Source organism: Sus scrofa, chromosome 11, assembly GCF_054392235.1.
Source record: "Sus scrofa isolate SSC_HxYL_T2T_F1_AM1 chromosome 11, Sscrofa_HxYL_maternal_Yorkshire_Landrace_v2.0, whole genome shotgun sequence".
Lineage (NCBI taxonomy): Eukaryota > Metazoa > Chordata > Mammalia > Artiodactyla > Suidae > Sus > Sus scrofa.
In genome coordinates, this window is record NC_139393.1 from 49,049,715 (window position 1) to 49,061,809 (window position 12,095).

A 12,095-nucleotide genomic window follows, 5' to 3' on the forward strand; every position below is an offset into this window, starting at 1 on the left:
ATTGTTTTATACAGTTATAAATGCTCCTAAGACATGAATCTGACAAATGCTCCCTAATCTATTTTCATTATATCCAAGTCTAGCTAGCTTGGGGTGTTTTCCAAATATAAATTATTGGATACTTTAATATAGTTTTCTTATTATAATGCTTGGCCAGTTGAATGTGCCAATAATAAATTGAATAACTAATTGATTTTGTCCATTTGTGGGGTAATTGAAGGAAAAGTGACAGGCATTAGCTAGCAAATACAGGAATTTTCTCTAGTGGTCTGGAATCTTAAAAATTTTCAAAGGGATTTTGTGTGGTTTTGCTTATGGTCCCTTGAGAGTCTTAAAAATATAAATAATGAAAAGTTATGGAGGTGAAATCTTAAAGTAATTTAAGAGCTTTAAAATTAACATTTATAGTACAAAAATAAAGTAGATATAAAACATTTTAAATACCACTTTGCTGTTTGCAAAATATTATATGGTTCAGAAGAGTATAATAAAATACTGATGAGGGAAAATGGTCTTTAGGAAGCTTTTACCTATTATTACTACATACATTATTTTGATTTCAATTTTAGAGGAATGATAATCATAATAGCTCATTACTATAAATGTGTAATGAAGATATTATACTATATCATTTATACGCCCATAAAATTTCTTTATTTACTGTTCACTTGTAAAAGTAACAAATTTAAAATATAAACTATTGAAGTCATATAATTCCTTAGCAAATCAACAATCATTAATTCACACAGTGTTCCCTTTGTAAACGCTAGGGACTCAGAAAGGTAAAAAGTTAAAAATATACCCTCTAATTTCTCAGTGCAATGATTATAACATTTTATATTTGCTGCTCTTTGAGTAAGGAATGCTTCTTCTCTGACAATTAAAGTAAAACAGAAGAATCACAGGACCTAGTTCTCCAAATACTTCCTATCCTTCCTTCATATCTTGTTCTTTCTTAGCCAAATTCAGGTATCTTCATTGGAATCAAAGAACTTTCCATTAGAGAAGAGTAAAATTCATGAGGCAAATACCTTAAATTGGCCATTAAGATTTTGGTTATGTACTTTCAAATCTGCCTATTTAAAATTGTGGTTGAACATGTCTCATCAAAATGGGCACAATTAAGGAAGTTATGTATCTTTAAAAGTAAGAATATTTAAAGGAAATGTATCTCAATCAAAGTTCAAGTTCTTCAGATAAATTTTAGTCATTTTCTATGACCCAAAATAGAGCCCTTTATACACTAAGTGCACCCATTGATGGAAAATGCTTGGTTTGTATAAATTGTATCTTGCTTTTAAGTTTCTGATAAAGGAGAAAAATATGAAATACTGAAAGGAGCTCCCATCATGGCTCAGCATAAAAGAATCTGACTAGTATCCACGAGGATGCAGGTTCAATCCCTGGCCTTTCTCCATGGGATAAGGATCAGGCATGCTGTGAGCTACAGTGTAGATCACAGATGTCACTGGATCTGGCATTGCCGTGGCTGTGGCATTACCAGTAACTACAGCTCCAATATGACCCCCAGCCTGGCAACCTCCATGTGCCATGGGCACTGCCCTAATAAGACAAGAAAGAGAAAGAAAGAAAGAAAGAAAGAAAGAAAGAAAGAAAGAAAGAAAGAAAGAAAGAAAGAAAGAAAGAAAGAAAGAAAGAAAGAAAGAAAGAAAAAAAAATACTGACATATTTGGAAAAGAAAGAAAGTAGAGAGCAATTAAATATAAGGACACAAGTCTGAAAGTATACCCATTCCTTTCATTACAAGCAAGTCTATAGCAGGTGTGCAATGTAAGGGTTTTTCCACCATAATTGAGTTGTCCTGCCCTAATCTTCACCCAATATCACACACACACCAACACATATCTTCTAGCTCTGTGACCAGACTGGGAGTTTCTCTGAGCACGATCCTGAATGTCTAACTATAGTGTATATTTAAGGAATAACTTAAGATCAGACAATTATTTCACTCCATCTTCTTGGCCAATGTTTGTTCAGGAATGAGCACTTTTATACAAGAGATCATTTAGAACCATTTGATGTTTGCTCTTCTTTTTTCTTGAACAAAGAGTTCTTTTATTTTCTGATTATGGCTGTGAGAGTTCCCACTTGGAGCTTCCAGAAGCACTACTCTGGAAAATTCTCTCTGAAGTGTGTAGCAAAGGACCTACCAAAGATAGCTAAGCAAAAACAGAAGGGAGAAAGTTGACTTTTGTAGGCTTCCATCCTCTTGTTTCTGCTATCTGTAAAATCCAATATTCACAAATTAAGTTTTTGTGAACCAATTTATTCTACTTTTACTTTTTGTTTCAGCTAATTAAAATTCAGTTTCTGCCTCTTGTTATTACTTATAATAAAGTGGAAATCACGCTGAAGCATTTCACTTTTTAATATAAATTTTATTAATATATAGATGCGCAAGAGAAAAGTACAAAAAACGTGATTTGATGAACTTTTTATGAGATGATCATGAAAATGGAGAAAACCAATCACTTTGAGTTCAGAGTACTTTGACAAGATACATTGCTATATGTACCCCTCTCCCAAAGGAAGTAAGTGAAATAAATTTTTATATGTGAAGTTAAGTTATGCTGGAAACAATCTTACCTGTGTCCATTCATTAGTTTGTGGATCATAGGATTCCATAGTATTGAGGTATGTCTGCCCATCATAACCACCAACAGCATATAATCTGTCGCCAAGGAGACAGACTCCAACAGCATCTCTGGGCATACTCAAAGGAGCCACCATGGTCCACGTGTCCGTTTTGGGATCATATCTAAAATGTAAGGATAACAGAACATAACATTCTAATCATATTTAACTTTTACTATATAAAAAGGAGTTCAAGAGCCAATGTTCACAATGTCTGACTTGCTATAATTTAAGCAGTTTTAAAATATATACCTAAACTCTTAATTGGATGGATGCAGAGTCATCTGACAAAATGAATATCATGATTTCTTTCCACAAGGACGTAGGTGTGTAAATAACTATTTTCCACAGTGGAATGAGGTTCTTAAAAATAGAAGCAAAGTGCTATAGTTATGAAATGTAAGTAATGGTTAAAATTCTGGGATAATTATGAAATACTTCACATTTGAAGTCTTCTTTTAATCAAGTGTGAAAGTATATCTTAAATTTGAGAGAAAGAAAGGAGGAATTTGTACAAAAGAACACATGGGTTAATAAAAATGCATGTCTAGCTTTGAGGAAAGCACGTGTGCAGTATGGATAGGTTTAAAGTTATGAGAAGGAGCAGTGCCTAAAATGGTGGGTTTTGATCAGCTTATGGATTGCTGGATTCCCAGAGTGAGAGGGATTTTGGGGTTTACTCAACAGAAAAATAAGGAACCTTTGAAACTTGGGGAAATTACAATAGGAACAGATCTATGTTTCAGCGACAATTACTAAGGATCCACTGAAAGGGAGAGATTGGTAATCATAAGATTGAAGCAGAGTGTAAGTTATTATTATTGAATTTTAGCCAAAAAGAATTAAATTTTCAGAAACTGAGATATTTTACACATTGAATGGTAAAATCCAAAAAAATTTCCTTGGTGATTATTTACTTGAGCTAAGCCACTCCTTTGTCTCTAACCTGCAACTGCACATTCAGATAGAAAACAAGACATCTAGTCAGACTCTGGCAGAGTAAAAGAAGACCAGCTGAATATCTTTTGTTTGTTTGTTTGCTTGCCTGTTTGTTTTACAAATAGGGCAAATATATTCCTATGTTGTTTTTTGACTTCAATTTTGTTTCCCACCCTTTGAAAAATTTCAACCCATAGACTCCTAAATAAGAAACAACAAACACACGCAAATAAGCCAAGAAAACTACCTATGATTTATTGAAAATAAAGAAGGTGTTACCAAAAAAAAAAAAAAAAAAAGATTAGGAGTACCCCAAGGATCTTGAAATTCATATTTCATAGAGAATATTTCACCCAAGACATTACATGTATTTACACACCATGGCTGGAGAAGTTGTGACAGACAAGATGATATATGTGAAATAAGAGATTGGTTGAATGTCTGTAAAATCAGGACCACCTTAAAGCAAGGCAGTCAAGCAAATAAATGTAATTTTACATGCTATAATTAATAAATGTAGAAGGTCACAAATTGACATAGACACAAACCCAAAGCATATGCTATCAAAATATTCTTTAAGATATGTAAAATTTTGGAGTTCCTGTTGTGGCACAGTGGTTAATGAATCTGACTAGGAACCATGAGGTTGCAGGTTCGGTCCCAGCCCTTGCTCAGTGGGTTAAGGATCCAGCGTTGCCGTGAGCTGTGGTGTAGGTTGCAGATGCAGCTTGGATCCTGCGTTGCTGTGGCTCTGGTGTAGGCCGGTGGCTGCAGCTCTGATTGGACCCCTAGCCAGGGAACCTCCATATGCCGCGGGAGCGGCCCAAGAAAAGGCAAAAAAAAAAAGATATGTAAAATTCTACCATGAACACTTTAAAATATGTAAACATAAAAAAAAGAGGAAAAAAAAGTAAAGATGAGAATAGACACCGCAATGAATCAAATCATACATTCCACAAAATATTACAAAATAACTAACTGAATTTTTCAAGGCAAACAAATGTAATAATAAAAGAATAACTAGGCAGAAGTAACTGTTCTAAATTAAATGTGACTTTAAAATGTAGCAGAACAAGATGAGTGACAATTGAATCCCAAGTTATAGGTAAACTATTGGGACATTTTGGAAATTTTAATTCCTTATTTTAATAAGGAATATTGAAAATTTTATTAGTTGTGATAATGATATGTCAGGAAATTTTTGCAGTAAATTTATTTTAAATTTATTTTAAAATTTAAATTTATTTTAAATTTATTTTAAAATTTAAATTTATTTTAAATTTAAAATTAAATTTATTTTAATTTCAGTGAAACATGAATGTTCTTTATATTTTATTCACTCAACAGAAGCTAGTCTGCTTTTTGTCACAATCACTTCACTTAAGTAGTTTTTCTGAAGCTATATTTTAGTCTCCATTTTATTGTTATTTAGCTCTATAGCATCTTTTTCAACTACTGACTACAAAGTGGACTTTATCACTGCTAAAGGCAGACAAAATGAGAAAGCAGCTAATGCTGGTGCACTAAGCAATAATAAATGCATTTCTGAAGGTTTCTGAAATATTATGTGACTCTCAAATAATGAAAAAAATTCTCTTATACTCCAGAGAAGTTAAGAAAACACTAGTGTGTCTTATAGTTAGGTACACATTTAGAAATAATATCTTACATTTGTAAATAGATATCATTCTTTTCCTGAAGAAAATGTGAAAGAATTTCTAAAATTTAGTGAATTCTAGAAATCCAAATATTTGAATTATATATGTTTTCATTGGTGGGTAACATATTTTATGTGTTTAACAGCAATATTTTAATTCATATCTGCCAATGGTGATCATATTTAAATTTCTATATATTGCTAAAAAAAAATCAAAACAAAACAAAACTGAGTCCAAGCTCCACCCCATCCTACATATGTATACACTCTCTATCCCAGATATTTATGAAGAAATTATACAAATTCAAAGTTACCCAGTAATGGTTATCCTTGTTTTCACATGACAAAATCTAAATTGATTTTTCTAAATTTAGAACTCTGTGGATTCACTTCTTAACATGGTGTTACACATAATTGTTACCCCCAAATGAAGAAAAAAAAAAAGATTTTTAGCATAGAGGAGGATCCACAGATGTATAAGCATTTTCTAAGCAAATACTAACAATGAACTCATCATACTCAGCTCACATTTTTGACAAATTTTGTTCTAAGAATTCTTTTTTGTTTTTGCCTCAGGTTGTCTTTTATAAAAAAGACAAGCAGGGGTAGTGTGTGGTGGGGGGGGATATCTTTTTGTATTTCGGCTGTCTGCCTTTCTATGGCCTTCCTGGCCTGAATGTGAGCTCCTTATCAGGAACTCTATTAAAGTTTATAGCCTTCAGGCAAGAGACACGCCAGTATATAGTAGCTAAAATTGGCTGTGAAAAGAAAACTTGCTAAAGGCATATAACAGTCATAGAACAAAAGTTGGTTTCTCATTGAAAATCCCCACTGAAGTTTTTGAGGTAGCATTGCTTTTTCAAACACTATTTATTTCCATAATCTGAGGATAAAAATTTATCTGATATTTAATGGGCAAAGTAATTAGATTTCTGCCCCACTTTCAACATTCCTTGCTTATTTGTATACAAAGATATTTTAAGTCAATTTGATTTAAACTTTTCTAAGAAGGTGGGTGAAAAATTCTATTTTGACTTAGGTCATTTTCTATTATATCTATTTGTCGAGGTTGAGAAAATGAGAAATGAGTTGTTAACAGAACCAGAGAAAGCAAGGACCAGCTAAGCTCCTCTAGCATGTAGTTTTATGGTTAAAGCTTTAAAATATCACTTACATGGCTGTCAATCAACAGAACATGGAGCATATCCAGGAGATGTGTATGCTTGTAAAAAGTAACTTTTAAAATAAATATGAGTCTCCCAAAGCAATAGAAATTAGAGCAAAAATAAACCCATGGGACCTCATCAAACTGAAAAGCTTTTGCACAGCAAAGGAAACCAAAAAGAAAACAAAAAGACAACTTACAGAATGGGAGAAAATAGTTTCAAATGATGCAACCGACAAGGACTTAATCTCTAGAATATATAAACAACTTATACAACCCAACAGCAAAAAAGCCAATCAATCAATGGAAAAATGGGCAAAAGACCTGAATAGACATTTCTCCAAAGAAGATATACAGATGGCCAACAAACACATGAAAAAATGCTCAACATCGCTGATTATAAGAGAAATGCAAATCAAAACTACCATGAGATATCACCTCACACCAGTCAGAATGGCCATCATTCATAAATCCACAAAGAACAAGTGCTGGAGGGACTGTGGAGAAAAGGGAATCCTCCTGCACTGTTGGTGGGAATGTAAACTGGTACAGCCACTATGGAGAACAGTTTGGAGATACCTTAGAAATCTATACATAGAACTTCCATATGACCCCACAATCCCACTCTTGGGCATCTATCCGGACAAAACTCTACTTAAAAGAGACACGTGCACCCGCATGTTCATTGCAGCACTATTCACAATAGCCAGGACATGGAAACCACCCAAATGTCCATTGACAGATGATTGAATGAGGAAGAGGTGGTATATATACACAATGGAATACTACTCAGCCATAAAAAAGAATGACATAATGCCATTTGCGGCAACATGGATGGAGCTAGAGAATCTCATACTGAGTGACATGAGCCAGAAAGACAAAGACAAATACCATATGATATCACTTATAACTGGAATCTAATATCCAGCACAAATGAACATCTCCTCAGAAAAGAAAATCATGGACTTGGAGAAGAGACTTGTGGCTGCCTGATGGGAGGGGGAGGGAGTGGGAGGGATCAGGAGCTTGGGCTTATCAGACACAACTTAGAATAGATTTACAAGGAGATCCTGCTGAATAGCATTGAGAACTTTGTCTAGATACTCATGTTGCAACAGAAGAAAGGCTGGGGGAAAAATGTAATTGTAATGTATACATGTAAGGATAACCTGACCCCCTTGCTGTACAGTGGGAAAATAAAAAAAAATAAATAAATAAAAATAAAATAAATATGGAGTTCCCGCCATGGCTCAGTGGGTTAAGAACCTGCTGTAGTCTCTGGGAAGATCAGGTTCAATCCCTGGCTTTGCTCAGTGGGTTAAGGATCCAGCACTGCCATAAACTGGGGTAGGTTGCAGATGCGTCTCAGAGCTGGTGTTGCTTTGGCTGTGATACAGGCCGGCAGCTGTAGCTCCAATTCAACCCCTGGCCCGGGAAATTCCATATGCTGCAGGTGTGCCCTAAAAAGAAAAAAATAAATAAATAAATTTTAAAAATTAATGCCTTTTAACAGTTCAAAATGAAGGACAAATAGATTCTTTATGTAGTCATATTCTCTACTAATATAACACAAAGCTATTACTAGTTCTGTGAGTAGAAATTATGAATTTCTGCTTTTTTTTTTTTTTTTTTTTTGGTCCACACTCATGGATATAGAGTTCCCAGGCCAGGGGATTGAATTCATGCCTCAGCTATGACTTATGCCACAACTGCAGCAATGCCAGATCCTCCACCAACTGTGCCATAGCAGGAACTCCAAATTACCATTTTTTTTTCTTTTTTTTTTTTTTTTGTCTTTTTAGGGTCACATTTGTGGACCTAGGGGTCAACTTCATTCATTCCCAAGCTAGGGGTCGAATGGGAGCTACTGCTGCCAGCCTACACCACAGCAACAGCAATGGAGGATCCGAGCTGCATCTACAGTTCACTACACCACAGTGCTACACCACAGTTCACAGCAATGCTGTTTCCTTAACCCACTGAGCGAGGCCAGGGATTGAACCTTCGTCCTCATAGATGTTAGTCAGATTTTATTTCTGCTGAACCATGATGGGAACTCCAAATTACCGATTTTCATATAGCTCTCTCAACATGAAAATTAATTTTACAGCTTGATAGCAAAGCTGATGTAGTTCCATCTGTATAAGACATCACGTTTCATCTTTTTGTGTTCATCTACCTTCCACAGAATTGTTCTCCTTCCTCCAAAGCAGGCAGATAAATTACCACAATGCCAGTATTCCAGACAGAATATCCCAGGACAACAGATTATTCTACTGCTCTGTGGGTCCAGCGGACCAATTCAAAGATAACACTTGACTAATAAGACATTGAGGCAAATATCTAATCACAAATGTAAATTAGTATGGTTATGGTATAAGTTAATAATTATTGCATCTGCTTATAAAACAGGCCCTCTACATGTGCAGGCTCTCATAGAATCTCCATCTGTTGTAAATGTGTCTACCAGAAATATAAACATAATTTGTTATCCAAAGAAAGAGAAAAAATTATGCATGCACAACAACAGGAAAACAATGACAACAAACTAGTTAGCATTTTCATGCTACACTCATTTGACTGGCTCCAACAATAAGATCTTATGAAGAGGAAAAAGAAATATCTTATTAAAATGCACTAAAGTGACTAGCTAACTTTTTAAATTTAAACAATTAATTACATTTTTGTAGAAAATTTAGCATCTCACATATAGTGAAAATATGAATATATTATATTCTATATAAAGTCTGATTGATAAGATTCATAATTTAAATAAAAAGTAAATCACTTCTTTATCTCTATCTTCAGTGTTTATAAATTCTTTATGTCTAAACCAAAAAATGAAAAGAGAAATTAAGAGAAATGAAAAAATCCAAAATTCCATAATATTTGCAATAGTTTTAAAGAATTATTTAATTAATTGAATAAGGTATTATGTCAGAGAGCAAAACTTACATTAACAAACATCTAAAAATAAAAATACATAATCTTGGAGTTCCTGCCTTGGTGCAGCAGAAACGAATCCGACTAGGAAACATGAAGTTGCGGGTTCAATCCCTGGCCTTTCTCAGTGGGTTAAGGATCCGGTGTTGCAGCTAGCTGTGGTGTAGGTCACAGGCGTGGCTTGGATCTGGCATTGCTGTGGCTCTGGCATATGCCAGCAGCAACAGCTCTGACTAGATCCCTAGCCTGGGAACCTCCACAGGCTGCAGGTATGGCCATAAAAAGACAAAAGACAAAAAAAAAAAAAAAAAAAAAAAAGTGATATTTGCACTGATGTAATATGACAGTAATATATTAAATCCTGTATATGTTAGATGACTTTTCTATTTTGACTAGAGTAGATTTTGAACAAAAGTTGTATATTTATTAAAAGTAATATACCAAAAATGGTGATCATTGTTAATAGCCTTTGAGTGATATTGTATAATGATATCATTTTCAACTAATATATGAATATTTGCTTGATATTTTAAGCTCCATCAAAAAATGTTCTGTCTGTTGAATATAAGCCTAAAATATATGCAAATCATTAATACTTGGTCTATGATGGAAATGGGTTTTCACATGCAAAAGACAAGTAACAATTCAAAATCTATCTACGTATTTATCTTTCCATCAGACAATCCAAATATTCATCCATCCTTCCATCTATCCATCCATCCATCATCTATCCATCTGTCCATCAAAAAATCAATCTTTCTAATGACCTATATACAATATACCTCCTGCTGCTTTTCCTTATGAGAAATTTGAGGCCTGTTAGAAGTAGTATTGAGTGCTTACTCAGTCCCAGGAATTGTGCCAAACAGAGGAATATAGGTACAGATAAATGCAATCCTGACCAGCACATAGAAACTAGTTTACTGGAAAAATTGATGGAAAACAAAAGCTTTTAATGACGATAACTGGTACAGAGGGAAACTCCATTGTGCTTTAGATCAAATCTGCATAATGGAACTATTTCTCTGACTACTATAAGGGGGAAAGATTGGAAGAAGTAAGAGTGGACATTGCAAAGGCTGCTTTAGGAGGTTACTCTTATCTTCACATTCCTTTCCTCTTAGGTTTCATTACTGGAATGCAGATTCAAGGGCAAAAGTGGTCTTTATCTCTTATTAGCCTTGGTGATACTAATGACTTTGAACATATTTTCTGATCCATTGCCTGGTTTCCAGCTTTGTTTTTGATCTTAACACTCTAATTATTCATTTATTTATCTCTTTTAAAATGCATTTAAGCTCAAATTTCTACAGTGAAATATACAGAAAAAACAAACTTTATTGAACAAATATATAGATAAATGAGTTTTACTTTTTTCTTTTTTTTTTGTTTTTGTTTTTCTTTCTTTCTCTCTTTTTTTTTTTTTTTTTTTTTTTTTTTCTTTTGAAAGCTCCTCCTGTGGCATATGGAAGTTTCTGGGCTAGGGGTCAAATCAGAGCTGCACTGCAGGCCTTTGCCACAGTCACAGCAATGCCAGATCCAAGCCACGCCTGTGACCTACACCACAACTTGTGGCAGCAATGCTGGATCATTAACCAGCTAAGTGAGGCCGGGGATCAAACCCACATCCTCATGGAGACTACATTGGGTCCTACTGGCTGAGCCGCAATGCAAACTCTTGAATGTGCTTTTGTTAATGAATTGTACCTTTCTGGCCTAAATTCTATTAGAATTTATGCATTTTTGAATACTGATTTTGTCCATTAAGTTCCTTTCACTAGAGTGAGCCTTGGCTGCAAAGTTAGTTTATGCTGTTCCATCATCTATTCTAAACTTACTCTTCTCAGTCCCTGCTTTCTTACCTGCTTTTATTTGAGGTACTAATGTTCCTTGCATTTAAGAAAGCCTGACTCTTTACAGTTTTTGATAGGTGTCCTATACCTGTATTTAACACTATTATTTTATAATACCTTTGCACTTCCATAAGAAATCATTGGCATATAATAACATTTATCTATATGCTTATATACTTAAATATAAAACACCCTTGTACACTACTTTCTATTTCTAGTGATTTGTTTGCCTATAATTATGTACTAAGAAACATTCCTTACATTATATGTGCAAAGTAATTCTACAAAGGTACTATTGTGATTTGTTGATGATTTACATGTGAAATCATTAATATCAAATACACCTTATAGAAAGTGCAAAAATGCTATTAATCTGACACTGGGTATGAGCTAGGATAAGAATCACGATGATACTGCATGCATCTGCATTACTTAAGCTGTTCATACCCACTGTACTCTTATAACTTAAAATAGCTATGCTTATTTAAATACAATTTTGCAGCATAAATGTGTCCCTAGACAGAATTATTTATGCCTCTGTTCACAAAAGAACATTTTAATACATTAGAGGCTAAAGTTAGAAAAGAAGTGTATGAAATATCATTTTATTTGTGGCATTTATATATTTGCTTTAAAGGTAGCAGACTCATCATATTCATCTTCTTTGTCATTTTCCCCAAGAATGTAACAGAGGAAAATGTGAATAATCTGTCAGTATATTAGCAGTATTTCTTAAATAAATGTTTGCCTGTTTGTATGTATAAAAGTATTCATCTATTACTTTGACCACTGTCCTCACCATAACACCTATAGTTCCTAATTTCACTGGACAAGAGGACTTTGAAATGAGACTATGGTGAGCTTAATGCCATCCTCTATTGTC

At 34.1% G+C, this 12,095-nt stretch overlaps 1 protein-coding gene across 9 annotated transcripts in view; it reads right to left on the reverse strand.

Annotated features, from left to right (window-relative positions):
* Positions 1-12,095, reverse strand: part of KLHL1 (kelch like family member 1) — a 386,276-nt gene that overhangs the window by 4,962 nt on the left and 369,219 nt on the right. For 5 of the 9 annotated variants that reach the window (XM_084982469.1, XM_084982467.1, XM_084982471.1 and 2 more), the window contains 2 exons: positions 2,608-2,779; positions 2,172-2,243 (listed from right to left, as the gene is read on the reverse strand). In XM_084982469.1, coding sequence (XP_084838595.1) covers positions 2,181-2,243; positions 2,608-2,779 — 235 coding nt within the window. In that variant the 3' untranslated portion in view covers positions 2,172-2,180. The remainder of the gene's footprint in view (positions 1-2,171; positions 2,244-2,607; positions 2,780-12,095) is intronic. The other 4 variants (XM_003131017.5, XM_021065654.2, XM_084982476.1 and 1 more) reach the window with 1 other exon arrangement.